This window comes from Crocuta crocuta, unplaced genomic scaffold (genome assembly GCF_008692635.1).
Source record: "Crocuta crocuta isolate KB4526 unplaced genomic scaffold, BGI_CrCroc_1.0 scaffold186, whole genome shotgun sequence".
Lineage (NCBI taxonomy): Eukaryota > Metazoa > Chordata > Mammalia > Carnivora > Hyaenidae > Crocuta > Crocuta crocuta.
In genome coordinates, this window is record NW_027551569.1 from 1,044,974 (window position 1) to 1,067,870 (window position 22,897).

The 22,897-nt window shown below is 42.4% G+C and overlaps 1 protein-coding gene across 3 annotated transcripts in view; it reads left to right on the forward strand.

Annotated features, from left to right (window-relative positions):
- STON2 (stonin 2) overlaps positions 1–22,897 on the forward strand; it is a 116,878-nt gene that overhangs the window by 49,154 nt on the left and 44,827 nt on the right. For 2 of the 3 annotated variants that reach the window (XM_077750808.1, XM_077750809.1), the window contains exon 4: positions 7,363–7,533. The exons of the other annotated variant lie outside the window; for it this stretch is intronic. In XM_077750808.1, the coding sequence (XP_077606934.1) occupies positions 7,363–7,533 (171 nt within the window). The remainder of the gene's footprint in view (positions 1–7,362; positions 7,534–22,897) is intronic. 3 annotated transcript variants of the gene reach the window in all.

The following is a 22,897-nucleotide window of genomic DNA, read 5'->3' on the forward strand; positions in this document are numbered from 1 at the left end:
TCATTTCCTAGTGCTGCCATAACAACTTACCTCAAATTGGGTGACCCAAACCAAGAGAAATTTATTCTCTCACAGTTCTGGGGGCTAGAAATCCTAAACAGTGTGTCAGTAGGGCCATGTTCCCTCCACCAGCTGTAGGGAATAGTCAGACCTTCCTGCCTCGTTACTGGTAATTCTTGCCATTTCTTGGTTTACGCAGCAGAACAGTAATTTCTGACTCTGTCTCCACCCCATCTTTTTTCCTGTGTGTCTTGATACCTCTGGTCCCTTCTTATAAGGACACTAGTCATTGGATTTAGAGCCCACCCTAATTCAGTAAAACCTCATATTAACTTGACTACATTCTCAAAAACTATTTTCAGGGGCGCCTGGGTGGCTTAGTCGATTAAGCGGCAGACTTTCACTTAGGTCATGATCTCGCGGTCCGTGGGTTCGAGCCCCGCGTCGGGCTCTGTGCTGACTGCCAGCTCAGAGCCTGGAGCCTGTTTCGGAGTCTGTGTCTCCCTCTCTCTCTGACCCTCCCCTGTTCACGCTGTCTCTCTCTCTCTTGGAAATATATAAAAATATTTTAAAAAAAAAAAAAAGAAAGACTATTTTCAGATAAGGTCACACTCTCAGATCTGGAGCTTAGGACGCTTAGCCTACATTTCTGTGGGATACAGTTGAACCAACTATACTGAGTGAGGCTGTAATGTACCTCAGGTCAAATCAAATATAATGACAGTGCTGGTATATTTTCCTTTTGGTGAAAATTGAGGCCTTCTCGCATCTTCTCATGTAGTTGAGCTGGTCATGCTGCCCTCTCTTGTCCTGACCCTATGGGTTACTAATAGTACCTATTTTCAGAAGAGCTGACTGGAATAATTACCCTGGGAGCAAAGAATTCCCTCTTCCATTTCTGCATAAATTCAGGACTTTTTCTTCACATCTGTATCCCCAACGTCTTGAAATATTAAAGCACCATCAGCTTGGGACAGAGTAAAATCAATCAACACTTCAGTCACCCAGCATTTATTGAACTACCGCTGTTTGCCAGGCACTGTGCTAGTTATGGGGGAGACAGTGGTGCAGCTAGTAATAACTATAATTTATTGAGCATCTATTTTTCAGCCACTGGAACAGGCTCTTTGCATATTTTATCATGAATCATCACAGAAGTCATAAGATAGGTGTTATTATGCCTGCTTTATAGATGAGAAAAGAGGGTAAGAATACCCAGTGAGGATAAGAATGTCAAAAACCTTGAGCAGAGTCCTAAAGCTCACAGTTGTGGGTCACCTGGGTAGCTCAGTTGGTTAAGTATCCAACTCTTGGTTTCAGGTTAGGTCATGATCTCACAGCTCTTGGGTTCAAGCCCCACATTTGTTTCTGTACTGACAGCTCAGAGCCTGGAGCCTGTTTCAGATTCTGTGTCTCTGACTCTCTCTGCCCCTCCCCTGCTCACACTCTTTCTGTCTCTCAAAAATAAATATTTTAAAACATTATTTAAAAAAAACCTCACAATTGAAAGAATTGCATTTGAATTGGAATGATGTACTGCGGACCAGTCCTTCTCTATCTTTTGACTGAAGGTTTCTGAATAATGTTTCCCAGTTGTTTCCCTCAGAAGCCAAATGGAGTCGTTTTTTTTTTTAATTAAACTTTAAAATGATCTTTCATTATTAATGAGATATGTAGCTAGGAAGGAACTGATATATTGTCTAAAACATATCAGGCAAAAATTTACAGGCAAACATGGAAGTGGGAAGTACATGCTTTGATTTCAAACATCAACTTTTAATAATAATAGCATCCCAATTAATAAATGAAGAAGTAATGGGAGAAAAATCGCCATTTTCCAGTCCCCGTGAAGTAACACCATAGACATGGATTCTGAGTGGCTGCCAAGTGCACACAACCAGAGATAATCAAATAGGAGTTGCTTCCTGATGGAAGTACACATGGATGCCTGTCAACTAACCATTCTGTCCAAACACCACACATGAACTGGGTCAAGCCTTTAGGTTTAACTGTGAATTCACAGGAAATACAGGGGCAGACGAGCATGTTAAATCACACCATTGTCAAGATGTAGTTGTGAGACAGTCTATGTGATGAACCAGCTTCCTTCACAAATAAATTGCAAGGGAAAAAAATAGAGATGGATGAAGAAGCTTTGGATTAGAAAAGACAATATTTATCTACCAATTGCCTAATCGATTTGAACAAAGTACAAAAAAAAATCTTTAAGAGATTTGTAGAGACTTAAATACTAAATGGATATTGGATTACAGTAATACAGTAATTCTAGTTTAGTTTTGATGTAATATTTTGGTTATGTTTATACAGAGAATCCTCATCTTTTAGAGATACCTGCAAAAATATGTTGATAAAATATGATACTGGAAATTCGCTTCCAAGTAATCCAGAATGGGGAGGGAAATAGGTAAAACAAGATGTGAATGAGTTGGTAATTGTTGAAGCTGGTGATGTATATACATGGAGGTTTGTTATACCTTTTTCTCCACTTTTATGTATGTTTGAAATTTTTTATAATAAAAATATTTTTTTAAGTTTATTTATTTTGAGAGAGAGACAAAGAGAGCATGTGTGTGAGCTGGGGAGGGCCAGAGAAAGAGGGAGAAAATCCCAAAGAAGATCCATGCTGTCAGCATAAAGCCCAATGTGGGCCTCAAACCCATGAACTGTGAGATCATGACCTGAGCCAAAATCAAGAGTCAGATGATGCTTAACCAACTGATCCGTCCAGGTGTCCCTATAACAAAAAGTTTAAAAGTTTAAAGCAAAAAGTTTTATAATTATGCTAAAAGGAAGTAGTTCAGAAAATCTGATAAAGCAAGAATGGAGGAAAAGGTCTGTGTCCACATGAAAATGAGCTGGTCTGTTTTCTAGTAGAACTGAGCTCACCTGCCAGTTAGTATCGTGACGGACCTACCTCGGGAGGAGCAGCTCAGTAGGCCATGTGCTGGGAGATCGTGAACAACAGAAACAACTTGGTTCCTCTTCTAAAGCAATTATCATGCTCCACCACCAACACATTTAGAAAGCCGGCAGCAGTGATGGTCACTATCTGATATCTGTGTGGTGCTGTGCCATTTACAAAATGTTTTACATACTTCTGTCAGTTAATCTTCAATCACAGCCTTATAAGGTAGGTTGTTCTCACTTTAGAGACCAGGACACTGGAACTCTGACCTCTGACTTCATCAAAACATAACTAAAACTGGGACCCAAACTCTGTCCTGGATACAGTCGAGCATTGTTGTTCCTTCCCAACTCATTTTTTTTTTAATGTTTGTTTATATTTGAGGCAGAGAGAGAGAGAGACAGAGTGTGAGTGGGTCAGGGGTACGGAGACAGGGAGACACAGAATCCGAAGCAGGCTCCAGGCTCTGAGTGGTCAGCACAGAGCCATGACCTGCGAGATCATGACCTGAGCCAAAGTCGGACACTTAACAGACTGAACTCCCTAGGCACCCCCTTCCCAGCTCATGATTGCAGAGCAGCCAAAGCAAGAGTTTCCTGTCTTGTAAATGTGTGCCTGTGTCAGAGTATGCTGTGCCATCGTTCCTGGTGAAGATTTTTCTTCATGGATGGTCATTGCTGAATGCAATTGAGAATAAGAAATAATGCACTGGACATGAGGATCATGCTAAATTAAAAGGGCATGAGGGAGGACAAATACCCCCCAAACGAATAAGCTCCTACCACATTCTCTGTACTGTGTTGACAGCCAGAGTCTAATATGGGTGTGAGAGTCACCGCTGGAGAAGTCAGAGTCAGGGGACTGCCTTTTTTTTTTTTTAACCCTTAGAATAAAATGCATAGTATCCTCTGGGCTGCAACCACACTAAAGGAATGTGAATGTCTCTTCCTCCCTTCACTCAGTCCACCCCTCTGTGACTTCCCTCACCTTCAAGGCTTTCTTTGCTTGAAAAGGTAGATGGAGAGGGAAAAAAATAAAAAGGATGGGAGAGAGAGATGGACAGGAGGATCAGTTCAAAGCATGGGCACCAGAACTAAAGCAAAGGCCCAAGGTGATGCCTTAGACTATAGAGGTGCCTTCACTACCATGTGTAGGGGCAAAGTACCCAGTAGACTAATTTTGAAGGCCTATGGGTTTTATAGAAAAATATATTGAGAGAATGAATAAGATGGTATTCACATTATTCCTAGACTTTCTAAGAGAACTGAGTTAGTCGCATCATTCCTTGAATGACCTTCTAAATTCTAAGGAGGCAGGGAAAGTTACTTTTTTAAATTTTTTAATGTTTATCTATTTTTGAGAGACAGAGCATGAGCCGGGCAGGGGTATAGAGAGAAAGGGAGACACAGAACCCAAAGCAGGCTCCAGGCTCTGAGTTGTCAGCATAGAGCCCATTGAGGGGCTCGAACCCACAAACCATGAAATCATGACCTTAGCTGAAGTCGGATGCTCAACTGAGTGAGTCACCCAGGTGCGCTAGGCTATTTCTAATTAAGTGTTTGATGCTTGTTCTATCATGTGTATTAATGTTATGTCGGGTTTGTGGTAGAGTAGATTTGGTATATACATATAGAATTATGTTGGAGTCCCTTAAGCAATCATATGGGGTTGAAATGTATGCACAATTAAAAAATTGTTTCGTGGCTGAGATAGTATAACAGCATCTTAGAGAAGACCTACATATTTTCTGGATATAATTTCATTGATCAATAAAAAGGAAGGGTTGTAGCAGCCAGTCTCTCAAATGCTCTGAGCTATGGAACCTCATTTTGCTATTTGGAATGGTTATGAGATTTGTTGTTGCTGTGTTTCTACAAGATTTTATTATGTCTAGAATTTATAGTAAGCCAAGGTGAGGTTTTAGAATAGAATCCTTAATTACAACATTATTCTTAAGGAAAAAACAGGATCTGCTTTATTGTGCCAGTGTGAGGAGTATATTGTGGCAGAGATCAAGGTTGCTGACCTCACGTTTACCTAACTGCTACAACTTGAAGCATTTATTAAATTGTGCACTTGTGTGCTGGAAATGCAGTGGGAGACGGCTCTTTCAATGTCTAAAATGGGGCTAATAGTAATACCCGCTTCACAGGGTTGTTGAGAGCAAGGCTTAATCAAATTAATACATAGAAGGCATTAAGAAGAATGCCTGGCACAGAGTAGCTGCTCAATAAGTGGTGGCTGGGGTAGCATTGTCATCATTGTTACTGTGATATGAGGTAGGTTTTTGGTTCTTTCCATCTTATACCTGTGTGTCAAGTGTGGAGGTTACACAGAGCCGGAAGGGGAGGCTGGGCATTGTGACACTGAGTCATGAGGTATAACTATGGTCCAGGTAGGGAACCCTTTTATAAAGCAATAATCCCATATTATAGATGTACCTTTTGCTTTTCTCTGATTTATCAGTAGCAATGCTGTAGGCTAATATGGAAAGTCTCAACTCTATCATTAATATTTTCTTAAGTGCCGAATAATACATTGTGGGTATGCTTTAATCCCAACTGTGGTATTTTTAAAAGGGTATTCATATGCACTTCATATGCATAAAAATTTCTACAGCAGATTCCTAAGAAATTCCTAAGAGTGCTTACCTCTGGGGAATGGGACTGGTGGTTACAAAGAACAGGTAGATTTTTACTTTTTCTTTTATACCCTTGTATGCTGTTTCAACTTTTTTGTCATGAATTTTTTTATAAATTAAAAAACTTAGGAAAAAAAAAAAAGGAAGGCTTCCTAGTCCCTTTGGGCTGCCGTAACAAGATACCACAGTATGGGTAGCTTATAAACAAGAGACATTTATTTCTCACAGTTCTGGAGGCTGGAAATATGAGATTGGGGTGGGAACATGGTCAGGCAAGGGTCTTTTGTGGGTGGAAGACTTCTTGTGTCCTCACATGGTGGAAGGGGCTAGACAACTGTGTAGAAACCCCTTTAGAACTCCTTTCATGAGGGCTCCACCCTGATTATGTAATCACCTCCCAAAGGCCCCACCTCCTGACACCACTTTGAGCATTAGGATGCCACATGTGAATTTTGGAAGGAAACAAACATTCAGATTGTAGCAGAGAGGGAGAAAAGCACAACAGTAACCCATCTCTAGAACAGTATTTCCCAAACCCAAAAGACCCCCCTCCTCCAGTCACAAAGGCTTTATGAAAGGACACGTGGCACACTAAATCTCGAACTTGGAGATTCACCCTGTACGTTAGTATACTAAAGCTCGCAAAAAACTACCATAAAGAAACCTGTACAGTACATTCTTTTTAACCTTTGTTACACCTGTTAATATCCTGCAGAATTATATTTCATGGCATATCAGTTTTGGAACTGGTATAAAAATTTAAGAAAAGGAAACTTGGGCTTAGGTCAACTACAAGTGGAGAAAAGATGACTATTTCTTCAGGAATTGTGGGTGACAGACATACCTGGTGGTATGGTGTGTTGAGTCTGGGTCTCAGATTCAAGCAAACCTGGGTCCAAATCCTGGGTCTTCTATTCCCTAGCTGGCTGAGCCCTAATCAGGGTACCTAACCTCTGACTCTCAGGATGCTCACATGTGAAAGAGGAAGAAGAGCATCTCCCGCATAAAGGCATTTTCAGGATTAAGTAAGAGAAGTACCTGATCCATGGTCAGTACTAATAGGGTTTAGTTCCCTTCTCCTCACCCTTGGCTTTATCTCTCCATCTCCTTCTACTGAAATACAGACAAATTACTACATCCCTCCATTTATGAAAGGCGTCATTTCAGGATTTATCAGAGGCCAGGCTATCAGGTAACAAGGTCTTTCATTTTCAATGGGAATCTATTTCTAAAATCTTGATTTCTGGACACCTATTTCAAGAATGTGTCTCTTATACAAGGCAAGTTTCACAGACTCTGGGAGGCTGTTGAGAATCCTGTTTCTCTAAAATTTAATGCCTAAAAGATAAGAGAAATCACTGTCTTAATCATACCCAGGTTTGCCTACTCCAGGCCTTTCCAGGCCCCTGCACCAAGGTTGCCCCTTACTCTCATTTCCTGTGCTAGTGTTAATGCTCAAACCCAGTGGAAACACATTGCAGGGTTAAATTTAAAAGTAAATGCACTAAAGCACTGCCTTTTCAAAGTAACCTTTGGCATGAAGCTCTTGGAATCTAATTACCAAGTGTTATTTGCAACCTCCCCCCCGCCCCCCCAGATTCCCAAACTGGTGTGGATTGGGTTTAAAGTTCAGGAAGTATTAACAAAAGGAATCAGAATCAAGATCTCAGGCAGAGCCTCTGAAGAATCTCCCTGTCTGTGCCTGGCCTCTCCCTCCTCCTGGGTGTGCCCGCCTGGGAAGGCCAGTGAGTAACCTGCACATTTTTTTTTTCCCATCTTGGCCCTTCCCACCCAGACGAGAGGACGGAGTGGCAGACAGGCAGGCAGCCGGCGGTGAGTCCTGTTCAAGCATGCACGGAGCATACCTCTACCTGCACCCAGGTCCTGGACCCCTCACCACCCTTACCCCACCCCAGGAGGAGCCAGAGCCCCTGCGAGGGTCCGGAGGGAGCCTCTGCTCCCAATGGTAAGGGCTGCCAGCAGGGCCACTTCATTCATTTTATTTGCTTTGGTGTTGGCTTTTCAGTTGTGTTTAGATGGGAGAGTTTCTGATGGAATTAAAGGTGTTTTGTTTGGTTGATTGATTAGTTCTCAGGGGCCCCAAGACAAAGAAGTGTCTTCCCCCAGCAGGGTTTATTAGAACGTGTAACCTGATAGGCTGGCCTTGAAACAAAACTGAACATACTCATTACTTCTGGTTAGTACAGTTTACCCTTTTGGCCCTCCTTAAAAAAAAAAAAAAAAAGAAAAAAGAAAAAAAAAAAGCTTACCAGATAGCTTTTGAAGGAGGAAAAGTGCTAAGGATTGTGACCATTTTAATACATGGGCACCTCTGACTAAAATGAAAAGTAGCTTTTTACTATATCTTTAAAATAGGCCGGGATGATGTCTTGTCTTAAAACGAGCAAACAAAAAACCCTTTTTAAAAGATTTCAGTGTCTAATGAAAGATGCTAGCAGAGGGGTGTGAATAAGACAGTTACAATAAGATAAGTTGGTTTAATTAAATATATATATGAAAGTATTGTAGTAAATCTGTGCTGCTCTGGGAAGAAGAAAGTCAGATGTTCAATGTGGGATTCATGTGGTATTTAAGGGAGAAAACTGAGATCTTTGTGTAGTGTGTTGAGACTCCTTGAGGGGAGGGTTGGAAGGCAAACGGAGGAGGCAGGGAAGCAGGTTTTTTGCGTGGGGCTGGTGCCAACGACTTCTCCCTCAATTGCTGTGGGTGAGAGTAATTCAGAGTGATCAAGTGCTGCATTGTTAGCAGGCTTCTGAATTTCAAATATTTATTCTAAACACTAGCCGTTGATTGCACTGGCCTGGGAAAGACTAAAACTGCTGCCTCTGATTCCTGGCCTAGCCCAAACTTTGCTACCTGGGGAGATTTCAGGAAAAAGGTTGTAGGAAAGATAAAGCTAGAAGTGTAATGTGAATCTGATACTACACTACTATAGTATATTTGAGACGGCCCCGTTCCTTTAGCAGCCTTGAGGAACTGTATTGTGGCTACATCTGAGCGCAGGGGTTTTGTAGAAGAGCCTAGAAACTGCAGTAGAAATTGCCCAAAGCCGAGGCACTCCCATGGCACGTGTGAAAGTGTGGCCTGTGCCCGAGTGTCCCTTCAGACGTAGTGCAGGTTCATTCTCGGCACCACCATGCAGGCAGCTTAAGGATTCACCTGGGTAGGTTTTTAGAGCAGCAGTGAACAATAGCCCTGCAAAGTACTGTACCAAGAAGGGTATGAAGTTGCTGTGTGTGCCTGTGTGTGTGTGTAAGTGGGGAGGGTCGCAGGCAGGATGAAAATCCCCTTCTTAGATTGCATGCCCCTCTTCTAAGTTTCAGGCCGGTACATATTATCTTTTGTTGGAAAGAAATCAGTAATTCATCATGATCATTATCAGTGTTCCTGTGGTGATAATACAAGCAGTTTGCTTTCTTATAGCTTTGGTTTCCTCTTGGCTAGTTAACCAAAAGCATAGTCTGACTACAGCCCAACCAGCCAGCTCATTAAGGGACCATCCAAGAATGCCACTTACTTTTTTTGTTTGTTTGTTTTTCCCTGGTGAGCAGGAGATGGGGGTGGGCACGATTATAGTGATTTTACCTGGAGATGCAAGGTTTATATTTGCGACTCTGTTGAGTTGTGATTGAAAAACGGATGCCACTCCAAGCCACCCGCAGAGAAAACAGCACTGGTAGCGCTTCTAGCCTTCACGGGTGTCTGCGGTTTGGTTCCTACATGTTGAGATCCAAAACATCACTGGTCCTACCCCATGTGCTTCTCTCCCCGATCCAGTGCTCGGGACTGGAAGACGATTTAGCGGAGGGCAGCAACATTTCCTCCTATCGATGGCCTATCCACACATTTTCAAAACTTTGTAGAGTTTCTTCTCAAACTAAATTAAATGCAATACCTTCTTGAGTTTGACTTTTCTCAGGCATCTTTATGGTGAATTTAGCATTTCTTTTCATTTCATTGTGTTTTTCATCCACTCCTATTGCTTAGTCTTTGGAGCAGTGATACCAAGCAGGCTGAAGACTGACCGTGTACATGGGAACCAAATATGCACTTAAGACAACCTTGCGTGTGAGCAGCATTTGCTTTCTCCTTCCATTCCTCGTATCCACAGCCCTTCCAAAGACCTTCAAGGCACTAATACCCAGCCCTGGCCACTTCTCTGCCATCCTGGGTTTTCTGGTTGCTGGAATTCTTTTCCCTCCCACCCCCTGCCATCCGAACCTTTGGGAGTAGGTCTGTGGAGACTTTCAGTAGAGCTAACCAAAAGGTTGTGCTGCTTTTCTAAAACACCAGAAAGCAACACTTTCATTGTAGAGATGCTGTGGTAGCTGGCTGCTACATTCCACCAGGGGCTGCATACATCTTAGGGCCTAGGTCAGGGGCACGGTGGCGGATCCAGCCACCCTCCCCCTCTCCCACCTTGAGTGCTCTTCCTATGTGATCACAGTCGAACATGGGCGAGTGAAGTAGGGGAGCAGAGTGAAGCAGCTGGCGGTTAGAATATAATTAGCCTTGGCCTGGAATCTTCAGTGCCAGTTTCCTGCTCCTCAGCACTCTTTACTGGTCTAATGTGTTATCTTTTTCCTGAAGGCATTGCTGCTCTTCTGTTAATGCTGTGGGGTCCTTTGTAGAATGTAGCCCTGATGATCATTTGGTCACATTTCATCTGTAGACACATCCTAAGCCAAAAGAAACGTCACGGACAGACTCACCCTGAATGAGTTCTCATGAGGATGGCGTGTCATCCACGTCATCTGTAAAAACCTCAGAGGCTGATATGAAACAGTACTGAGAGGAAATAGATTTCTTTTGCTTTCATTTGAGACCGAGGTCTTGAGGAATAAGGTGTGTGTACCTGGCAGGAATAGAAATGAGGATATCAGGTGAAACTTCACCCTAACGATTGTATAACTTTTTTCGAGGTTAAGGTGAAAACTTTGGCCACACTGAGAAATCATACTTGACATAAGGCAACCTTTTTCTCCCTTTGGTTGTATAATAAATAGACTTTGAAGCTAATCTCTTGTGATATGACTTTGTAGCTCCTCTTATCAAGAGGTAGAGTCTGTTTACCCAGCCCCTGAATGTGGGCTTGGCCTTGTAACTTACTCTTGCCAATAGAAGGTGCAGAAGTAAAAGTGTGAATGTGTACCAGTCCCCAGAATAGGGCTTACACAGGCTCTCACACTTCTACTTGCTCACCTAGAATTCAGTTTGGTTACCATATGGACACCCCTGGACCTACTTGCTGTGGCCCAGAGGCCCTAGTCTCCCCAGCTGATGGTGATCTTATACCAGATATGTGAGGAGGAAATCCTGGACCAGCCAGCTGACCTGACATGTGAGTGGGCCCAGGAGAGCTCACATGAAGCGATTGATCCAAGGACTCAGGACTCAGGAACAATTAAGTAGTAATATTGTTTTGAGCTACTGAATTTTGGAATGGTCTTTTATGCTCACAGTAACTAATGGATTCGTGTGGTCATCTGGAGATGGTGCATCTGTGTTCACTTTTTGGTCTGTTAACATCATCACAAACACTTAGTGCAACTCAGCATAAGAAATTCAGTCAATGGTTAGAGGGATTCTATTAGACGAGGCAGGGGGCGGGGGGTGTTTCCAGTTCTTACGATCATCAGTATTACATCGAGACCTTTTTAACAACACATATGCCTATGTCAGATTATTCAACTAAGTATCTATAGATGGGGACTAGGAATCTATAATTTAGAAAGCTCTAGTGATTGGCTAGGATTGAAAAACAATAAGCAGCAGTCATGTTAGTCCCTTACGTTACTGAAAGGTGCAGTGATTCCAGTTCCTCTGTACTTAGGCAAACAACACTCCAGTGGTTACGAGTTCTTTACTGATTTGATATATGTAAAACCTTGGATTGCTAGAAACTTGTTCTGTGAGTGTTCTGCAAGATGAGCAAACATTTGTAATAAATTTTAACTTGATAAACGAGTGATGTCTTGCAATACGAGTAGGATGTGATGTCGAACTTCATTCACATGATGACAACTGAGACGATGGTTCTCAAAATTCGCTTCAATAAACAAGTGCTTTGGATTACAAGCATGTTTCTGGAAGGAATTATACTAGCAAACCAAGACTTAACTGTATTTCAAGCCACATCAGAAAACTTTATAATCACCTTTGGGCAATCACCTTGACTTGATCCTAGAAGAGAAAAATTCACAGGTGCAGATTGATGGCTACAATTACACAGTTTATTTACTGTTGTATCCCCTGAGATTTAGAACATTGTATAGATTTCCTGAGTAATTCTTTGGCATTGGGGATATAATAGGACCCTTACTTGTTACCTATTAAGAAAACAAGGCAAACTGTTTTAGCCCTTAAACTACAGGTGGATTTTTACTGTGGTGAGTGTATCAGTTGTTGCTACAATAATGTTACATTACAAACAACCACAAAATCTCAGTAACATACAACAGTATGCTTTTTTTAAAAAAAGAAAAAAAAGTTCATTTATTTATTTTTGAGAGAGAGAGAGAGAAAACAGNGGGGAGAAAGAATCCCAGGCAAGCCAGAGCCCTATGTGGGGCTCAGTCCCAGGAACCATGAGACCATGACCTGAGCCAAAACCAAGAGTAGGACACTTAACAGACTGAGCCACCCAGGTGCCCCACAACAATATATTTTTATTAGCCCCTATGTCTGCAGTTAGGGAGGGCAGAATCAACTGATCTTGGCTTGGCTTCATTGGGGTGGCTTTATTTTATGTGTCCCTCAACTTTTCTCTAGGATCAGCTGTTTGGGCACATTCTTCTCATGATGATAGCAGACATAGAAGAGCATAAGCCACAATGAGCTAGCTCATTTCAAGCTTCCGGTTATGTCATTAATCTGTTAACATCCTGTTGGACAAAGCAGGTCACATGGCCAAATCTACTGTCAAAGGCTAGAGAAATACAAATTTGCAGAGAGAAACTGCAAAGTCATGGGGCAAAGGGCATGGTTACAGAAAGAAGTAAAGAATTATGGTCATTAAAGTAAATTCCCATGATGGGGGAAGGACACGTGAGGGATTTATATTTTTTCTTCTTTGAAAAGCTGGTGAAGGGAAAGCTGGGTCCCAGAATAACCAAGAGGCAGAAAGTATAGAGGTAAATGTCTTTGCTGCTATGATCTGCAATGGAGTCTTAAAGGGAAAAAACTTCCTGCAAGTACCTCAAACTTGATAGACAGAGAGATAGCACTAGAATCCTGACAGAATGCCTCCATTTCTATTCTCACCTCGTTCTCCAAAATGTAAAGGGATCGTGAGTTCGGTTGTTCACTGCCCACTTCCAGGATGGGCATGATTTGGGGTGAAGTCATTGTTTTAGGTCATATAACATCCCTTTGCTACCATCACTTCTTAGGTGAAAAGAAACTAATTTCCATCTTGTCAGATCATTTGGAACCTTTTCCCAAATCCTAGCCCAATGGTGCACTGGTTAAAAGAGATTTACGTGAATATCCTTTTTGATGGCCTGTTTCTCCCTGGATTGCTTAATGAAAGACCTATATAGTCCTGTGCCTCGGGTTGAGATAGGAAACCCATGTTCTGAAATATGATTGAGCTTCTCAAATATTCTTCACAACAGAAACTGTTTTACGGTGTTAACTGAGAACAACAATGGAGTACAGTTGATGAACAGCACGGGTTTGAACTGCACAAGTCCACACAAATGTGGAGTTTTTTTTACAGAACTGTAAATGTATTTTCTCTTCTTTATGATTCTCTTAATAACATTTGCTTTTCTCTAGCTTACATTGTTATAAGAATACAGTACATAAAACATACATAGAATATGTACTCATTGGTGGTTAATCTTATCAGTAAGGCTTCTGGTCAATAGCAGGCTATTAGTGGTTAGGTTTGGGGGAGTCAAAAGTTACATTTGGACTTTCAGCTGTGTGGGGTGTCCATTCCCCCAACTCCTGGGTTGTTGAGGGGTCAACTGTACTTTATTTCAGGCCACAGATCTATAGGCATTGCTATTGATCATTCTGTGCCTTTGGATCTACATAGTGTATTAAATTTACCTCTGAGGAAACTGAGATACAAAAGATTATGTAATTTTTATGAAACCACATCTCCTGGCCATCTGAGATTAGAAATCTGTCCTCTTGGTTTCTTAAGCTTTTGCTTGACAATCTGATCGATGCTGCCTTGTTTCACAAAAAGCATGTCAGGCTATCATTACCTAATGAGTTTATCTTCCTAAGAAACCCCTCCCTCCTGGTATTAATGCTCCATGGGAAATAAAGAATTCTAACAGGAAGGTGTTCAATAATATAAGATTTCTGTACCACAGTGTTAAGGAAAATAAGCTGGATTGTAGGTCATTTCTAAACTCTATTTCCTAAGGTTTCTTTGCTACTGTTTTGATCACAGAAATAAATTGGGGTGGGGACTGTTTAGATAGAAGTCCTCCCAGGGTCCCTGTGACTGTACTTATTTCACGTATTTTCTGAGCCCTCACCTGCCATTTCTGTTGCCTAGTGACTGTTCAGCAATTGCTTGCAGTGGTTCTCTAACAATGCCATTTCTATTTTATGTGGAATGCTGATTTGATTAAACAACTCATTTAAACTAATGCTTTGTAGGAGGAATGATGTGGTTGGAACAGGCATTTCTAGTGGTATTCTTGTCAAATTAGCACATGCAAACAATCAAATAATTGCAGTGGCTCTGAATATATGGAGTCTGCTACAATTAATGTATAATCTCGTTGTCTTGGATAGGTTGTTTCCATTCTGGTGATGGCTTTGCTGGAAACCTCACGGGTCTCCCATATAACACTAATGCTGCATAGTATATTGTTATCTGAGTAATAATTTAATATCCTACACCTCCTCTTACTTAGTCTCAAGGGCCGTATCTGCATTGTTTACCACCGAAACCCTAGGACCCAGCATAAGAGGATCTAGTTAAATAGATAATGAGTGAATGCATGAGTGAGTGGATGCTGAGAGTACAATATCTAGTGCCTAAGACAAATTTAGGGTTCCTCCCAGGTGATTCTGCCCCCAAGAAGGGGCAGTGAAGAGTTAATGTTCTCTCTGGGAGCTGGAGGGATTTGGATATGGATCTCAACAGAGCTGCTTGAATCACATTCTTTCTGCTACTATAGCAACAGGTTGAGAATTCTGCAGGCTTTGTCTCCTGCCTACATTGGAAATGCCTGTATGCAGGCGACTTCATTGTCTGAGGGACAACTGTGTTTTTCTTCTGTGATGTTTCAATGAAGCAGCTTCTTTGCAGAGACAAAGAGGCCAACACAAAGCAGGGGCTAAGAATCATGGAAAGGCTGAGAGAGATCTTGTTTTGATTGGAGGGACATTTCCAATCTTTTGTCCCCTGAAGAGGTGTGAAGTGGAGATGAATTTGAGGTTTAGAGGTAGTCTATAATGTCTTTCCCTGCATTCTTAACAGAGACTTCTCTTCTGAGAGATACCTCCTGGCAGCTTTTGGAAACCTTTCTCTGACTGTCTTTGCTTAAAAGTAGGTGGTAGTGAAGCTCTTGGATTATTGCCCTTGTTGTATTCACTTGTAAGTTTGGCGATGCCAGAGTGGACCAGAAAGTAGGTTTTTCCCTCCGTATTTACCAGGCCTTCTAATCCACTCTGCATCTTGGTAGTTTGCTGAGGACAAGCTACCCGATACTGAGAAATAGAGGTGTTGGTCTTTACTCGGTGGGGCAGTGTTGCAAAGAGAAGAACGAAAATGGGGAAGCTGCTGAGGGAAGTTACTTAGGTGGCATTAACTTCCCAGGGGGTGTCTGTCACAGGCATTTAAAAAATGCCCCGCCTGTTAACTCAGGACTGCTTCTCAAGTGTGGTTAAGATTAGAGTTTAGGGCTAATTGTAGTCCTTGTTGGACTAGTGGGTGAAGTCGGTAGACCTTAAATACCACTTTGAATTGATTAATCACATCACCACAGGACTGTTTTCACTTCAGCGTCATGTTTGCCCTCTGTGTCCCGGTGGGGAAACCTGCCCGGTTCACTCTTTGTTGCTGGTTTACAAAAACATTTTGGTCAGGGGCTCCCTGGGTGGCTCAGTCGGGTAGGCATCCAGCTTCGGCTCAGGTCATGATCTCACGTTCGTGGGTTCAAGCCCCACATTGGGCTCTGTGCTGACAGCTAGCTCAGAGCCTGGAGCCTATTTCGGATTCTGTGTCTCCCTCTCTCTCTGACCCTCCCCTGTTCACGCTGTCTCTCTCTCAGAAATAAACATTTAAAAAAAAAAAAACATTGTGGTCAGAAATACCTGAACATATCCAGCCATTCTTCAGAAGCAGCACTGAGTTCTGAAAAGTTCAGTTTTAAAAACTGTTATCCCTGACCCACTACATACCATTTGAATATGGGAAAAGCCCTCCATCTGTGTGTCTCAGGTTCCCTCGGCCCTGCTTTGTCAGTCTGCTGTGGCCACTGAAACCGCCCGTCTTGTGGTTTGGTCCAGCGGGCTCTGGGCTGAGGGCCAACAGCCCCTGAGGGGTCCAGTCCCAGTCCAAGTGGCCTTGGGCAGCTCATGAGGGGATTTTAATTCCACTGCATATAAAACGAAAGATGTGGATGACATTTTTAACGTTTCATTCCTGTCTCTTGTACACACGCAAGAACTGGAACTCTAGTTGTTTGAAGAGTAGATAAAAGCCTTTGCTTTCTTGAAGGGCTTGTAATTTGCAGCGTCCTTAACTCCTCCTCATACTTTAGGTCTACACTTCAGTGTCAAAGCTTCCTTAGGGGACGCCTCCCTGACCCGCTGGGCTAGAGCAGGGCTCAAGGCATATGCTCCCTGCTAAGTGTGTTCCTTTATTTCATCACACTTAGTATAGTTTTTTTAAGTTTGTTTGTTTATTTATTTATTTATTTTGGGAGAGACAGAGTGCGTTAGGGAGGGGCAGAGAGAGAGGGAGACAGAGAATCCCATGCAGCCTCCACACTGTCAATGCAAAACCCCATGTGGGGCTCGAACTTGCAAACCTGTGAAATCATGACTTGAGCTGAAACCAAGAGTTGGACATTTAGCCAACTAAGCCATCCAGGCACCCCATTTTTTAAAGTCAATTTTCTCCCTCATTCTGAGCCTAAGGGCTCTGGAAGGCAAACACCCAATCTATTTTGTTCACCATTGATTCTGCATAGGAGCCACTCAGTAAACATTTGTTTTATTTAAAAAAAATTTTTTTTAATGTTTATCTATTTTTGAGACAGCACGAGCTGGGGAGGGGCAGAGAGAGAGGGAGACACAGAATCTGAAACAGACCCTAGGCTCTGAGCTGTCAGCACAGAGCCCAACGCAGGGCTCAGACCCACAGACCATGAGATCATGACCTGAGCTGAAGTTGGACGCTTAACCGACTGAGCCACCCAGGCACCCCAATAAACATTTGTTTTAGACTCACAGGCTGCATTAGGCTGTCTGGAGGCTACAAAGGTGATCACATCACAGTCTCTCCCTTAATTCTTCAGATTTATTTTTCCTGTTTCTCTTCCCTACCATCCCACCCCAAACCCAAAATATGCTGTAAGAAGTTAACAAAAACCCCTGCTCTTGTCATTGATCTGATCATTGAATAGATTTTCATTTTCCTTAATGGGACTGATTAGTCTTTTTGACAAAATCCACTAACTGAAGCAAGGTCCTGGAAGGAGGTTCTGGAAGACAGTATATAGAATGAAAGCAGTGGACAAAAGAAGAAAAAAAAAAAGAGAGGGTGGGGGAGAAATGAGGAGGAGGAGACAGCAAGAAGAGCTTTGAAATCATGTGATTCTATCTTTTTAATTAATTTGCCTGTAAGTGTCCCTATTTGACTGACCGGTTTTACAAGCAAGGACATGTTTCTTAAACAGAATTCTTACCTGAAGTGTTGAGTAATGGAAACACAAAGAGTTTGCAATCAAAAGGTTATTAAAAGCACACAAAAAGTTGACTGAGCCCCAGAAATCTTTTTGCTTTAAAAACTGGAAAGATGCCAATTTTCAGGAGGATTGGCAGGTTCCTGTAAATGTACAGTTAGGATCAATACTGGGACTTGAATTATGAGACCAGAGCTAGCATTGCACATTTAAACAGCAAGCCTAGACCACATGCTGCCAGGAAGGAAAAGCCATAATTCCTCGTGTTGGAGTGTGATGGATATTCATCAACCAGGTACAGGAGGAATAGGGGGGAGTTGATTAAATTAGAAAAATACAACTTCTTTTGGTCTCACTGAGTTTGCCATTTGGAAGTGGGGTGACTTAAGGAAGTTATACTGATTAAGTTTCTGTAGAAAGCATGAAATCTCTAGCTTCAAAAAGCCAAATAGCTTCACTTTATCTTGAGAACCTGTAAAGATAGAGAGTATGGGTAGCTGAGGGAGGAGTAGGCTCTCTTCTGACTCCTTAGAGAGTTCAGTTTTCACAGCACAGGACAGCCTTTGCCTGCGTCATTGTTCCTGGTTCCCTTTCTCACCCAAACCCGCAGGCACAGAGGGTGTCAGTAGCCGGCCTTCATGCTTGGTCCACCTGGGAGCTTAAGCCCCAGCCAGACTACAGCCCTCCCAGAGCCACTCCAGGAAGAGAAGAATGACTAAACAATCACATAATCTCTCTTCTTTACGGGGAGGAAGAAATTTTAGCCAAGAATGCAAGGTGTGCCTGTGGGCTTTGTGCCTACACTGTACACATCCTTCACACACACACACACACACACACACACACACACACACACACANGACCCCGCTCTGCTTGTTCACTTACTTAGGCAGAGATAGTATGTTGTGCCATGTTGGCCAAAGACCAGGACGTAACTGTGTTGGGTTGACACGCAGCCAGCCATCAGGCTCACGCATCTCACTAGGCAATATTAACTGGCCCCTCCTTCATGTACCAAAAATATGTTCAACAAAGATAATATGGGAGAATGTGCTCCTTTTCTATTTGTTATCCCCTTGCGAGGTAGTTTCAGAGAAGGTCAGTTCCAGACAGTCTCTTGGTTTCCTAGGAATTTGCCCCTTTCTAGCACTTTCACACAATTCTTTTCAAAGCAAATCCCTTTGTTTTTAGTGGCAAAGCTGCTCTTAAATCTCAGCTTTATCAGCTCCTATCTGTACAGCTTGGGCATATTATTTAACATCTCTGTGCCTCATTTTCTTTGTCTTTATATGAAGTTAATATTAATAACAATGTCTCTCTCATAGGAGCTTTGTGGGAAGGAAATAAGATCATCTAAGAAAAATTATTTTGTGCAGTGCCTGGCACATAGTGTACATTGAAAAATTGTTACCATTTTTAATATGATAAGGAGATTTCAGCCTTTCTTCTTCTCTGCCCCTCCTGAATTAGAAACACCCCTTGACATTGGGTACTTCTCAATATCAGGGCTCTATTCCAGTGTGGGCAGAGGAGAGGGGAGCAGAGCAGAGATGGTTGGGCAGGAACGGGGGTGACAGAGACCTGTGCCCATGTTCTTCTACTCTTATTCCATTGCTGTTTCCATTATACCATACTGATTCTTTATCTTTTGATGCCTGGATACAAAACTGGGTGCAGTGCAAAAAGGAATGTGCATTCAGCTCTGTCTTCTAGGAAGTGGCTAAGTTCCAGGCTCACTTTTACCTCTTCTCCAAGTCTACAACATGTCTTGCCGTAAACACTCAAGTCCTAGCTCAAAACGACCACAAGAACTGATGTCTAACACAGCAAGTGCCTGGGGTTACCACTGGTAGCAGTTGATTTGATCATGGAAGACAGGAGTCATCATCAAACCATTTGGCACTTAAAGGAAAACACTTACAAAAAGTCAAAGAGCAGGTCAAGTGTCAAACTTTCTGAGCTACCCAATCCCTCAGGAATGAGAGGAAGGAATGTGAATCACTGGACCTGGAAAGAAGGCACAGGAGAAAGTCCCCTGTCCAGCTCCTCTGTGAAAGAGCGGCCATTACAATACGGCTGAGTAGCACAGCTGGGACCCTGAGCTTCTGTAGCCCTGGTCTCCTGACCCGCAAAGTACAGGTGATAAGCATTAGATAATGTATATCAAGCACGTGGCTTTAAGTCCTGGCATAAATACTCAAGAAATGTTAGACATGATCAGCTCATGAAGAACACGATATTCAGCAGTTTGGATGCCAGTTTTGCTCCTTAGTTCACCGTGACTTAACCTCTACCACTTGTTCCTGCCCCTACTGCTTACATGTTGACCACAGTTAGTGGGGAGGAGACACCCTGTCTGTCTGCAGCCCTGGTCAGTCTTGACAGTTCACAAGTTGGAATTAAATGAGCCATTTTGAGGATTCACAGATAGTGTTCTGTCATTACCATAGTTGGTGAGAAAAAGACTATGACAAGCAGGCTTGTCACACAAGGGGCAGGCAGCTCTCTGGTAATGATGGCTAGATGGCAGTGTATATGTATATGTATGTATATATGTATTTTTTTTAATGTTATATTTATTTCTGAGAGACAGAGACAGCTTGAGCAGAGGAGGGTCAGAGAGAGAGGGAGGCACAGAATCTAAAACAGGCCCCAGGCTCTGAGCTGGCTGTCAGCACAGAGCCTGACGCAGGGCTCGAACCCACGAGCCACGAGATCATGACCCAAGCTGAAGTCGGACGCTCAACCGACTGAGCCACCCAGGCGCCCCTGTATATATGTATTTTTAAATTTTTTTTAACATGTATTTATTTTTGAGAGGCAGAGAGACAGCATGAGTGGGGGAGGGGCAGAGAGAGAGGGAGACACAGAATCCAAAGCAGACTCTGGGCTCCAGGATGTCAGCACAGAGACTGATGTGGGGCTCAAACTCACTGACCGTGAGATCATGACCTGAGCTGAAGTCAAATGCCCAACCAACAGAGCCACCAAGATGCCCTGTATATTTATATATATATTTTTTTTAAATGTTTATCTTATTTTTGAGAGAAAAAGAGAGAGCACCAGCAGGGGAGAGCAGAGAGAGAGGGGGACAGAGGATCCAAATTGGGCTCTCTGCTGACAGCAGACAGTCAAATGCGGGGCTCAAACTCACATACCATGAGATCATGACCTGAACCGAAGTCAGATGCTTAACTGATGGAGCCACCCAGGTGGCCCAGCACTGCATATATATTTCTCTTTAACTTGAATTCATATTTTATCATTTCTTTCATTTTTATGATCAAAGCAACGTTTTATTCTTCATCCATCCTGGTCAAAGTGAAGTGGTTTCCATTGCTGTCTTTCACAATAAAAATGTGGAAGAATAGGTATAAATTATACAGTTTTAAACACGAGACAAATTCAGAGTCATTTAATTCACCCTGCTCACTTCACAGACGTGGAAGCTGAGGCCCAAGGGTATTAAATGAATTCCATGGGTGGCAGAAAGGCGGTCTTCCGGCCCTCATTCCCGGCCCCCTAGGTTTGGTCTTTTGGTTTATTACTCTTCCAAAGCTCTTCCAAAGTGATGATGGCCGTCAGCAATTGGAGAGCCATTGTTTATGAAATGTGAGGGTGGTCATCTGGTGGAGAAGTCTCAAACGAGATAATGACACCTTTGACCCAGTCTCTTCCTGTCTTTGGCACATTATCCCTGACTCGCCACAGGACACACACATCCATTATGTGAACAAGGCAGTGATGACAGAATGAACAGTTCCTGTTTTTCCCCTCTGAAGAACTCCTCCACTAAGTCTGTGCTCTTAGATACACAGTCATGATCAAAACAGAAACAGATCCTTGAACTCCACACAGGGTCCAGGGGATTGATGGAAGGAATATTTCATCATGTAGTGAATATTTGTTCTCTGTGGAATTTCATTCACTAGCTCTGTAATTCGAAGAAAATGGCAGACTGGTGGAGTGCAAGACCTGGATATTTATGAACAGATTTTCTCAAGAGTAATTGGCTAAGTGGTTTTTAATTCTTTTAATGAAGCAAAATTATAAGATATATGTAGATAAACAAGAAAATATAGAGAAAGTATTTGGAGAAAATATACATTCAAGATACAATAGCAGTTACTCCAAACAAAATTCAGCAAATTGTAGAATTATCCAGAGTAGACTAAGTTTTTCTCTCAATCTATAGATTATCTTCTTAGTAGTTCAGATGCAACATTTTGCATTTCCTTCTTTGTTTCAAGCCAATAATTTATTCATCAAGCAACTGCTATGTGTCAGACATTATAATGATGCTTTTCATGAGATCACACTTAACTTGCATAGTACCGTGAAATAGGTGTGATTTTCCTCATTTTATTGACAAGGACACCAAGACTCAGGGGTCAAGATAACCAGATTTTGTGGCGTGTTCAGTGACCTATTTTTGTTCCCACAGAAGTAGAGCAGAGCAAGGTATTAGGCAAGTACCAAGGAAAGATTGTTAATCCAGTTGCTGAACCAAATGAAGCTTGACCATCAGAAGACCAGCCTATTCCCCTGGACCAATACCACCCTAGAAAACAGCCCTTCTGAATTATGAAGATGCAGCTTATTAAAGCAGCCATTCTGACCCTGATCCTCCCGCAGTGCCTTAGTGTATATGTCTATGGGTAAAAGATGTCCTCTGAGTGAATCTGGTTTCCCTTGAGAACTCTTTCCTCCATCAGTTCTTTCATTTTTCCCTGCACCAAAAGCTACCATTTCTGCATGGGCCCCATCATGGTCATTGCTAGGGGTGGATCAGAATTAGAGCAAGAGTGTCTAGGCCTCCTCTGACACCAGGAGGCACACCTGTGAATAAATGCACCAGCTTTAGTACTTGGACTCTGGTATTTTGTTCTTAGGGTCCTTTTAAAAATAATTTCTGGTCTGTGCTGGATCACATAAATCCAGAGACAGTTGCAAGTCTTGTCGATCACTCATGGTGATGCCTAAAATTTGTAAACTGTTTTGTGGAAAGTCTTTTCAGAACCAATTTACATTCAACAGAAAAAAGCCATTCTCCTTCGTTAGTCACAATAATAAAAGCTAAAGATATAATAGCTTCAGATACATTATCTCATTTATCAACCACACCCATCAGACTGTTAGTTCCTTCTTACATATAAGGAAATTGAGCCTCAAGTAGGCTATCTTGTGTTCAAGATCATATACCATCAAGTGTCAAAACAGAGATTTCTTGGGGCGCCTGAGTGGCTCTGTTGGTTAAGCGTCTGACTTCTGCTCACGTCATGATCTCGTGGTTCATGGGTTCAAGCCCCACCTTGGGCTCTGTGCTGGTAGCTCAGAACCCAAAGTCTGCTTCAGATTCTGTCTCTCCCTCTTCCTCTCTCCCCTTCCCCTGCTCATCCAGTCTCTCTCTCACTCAAAAATAAAAAT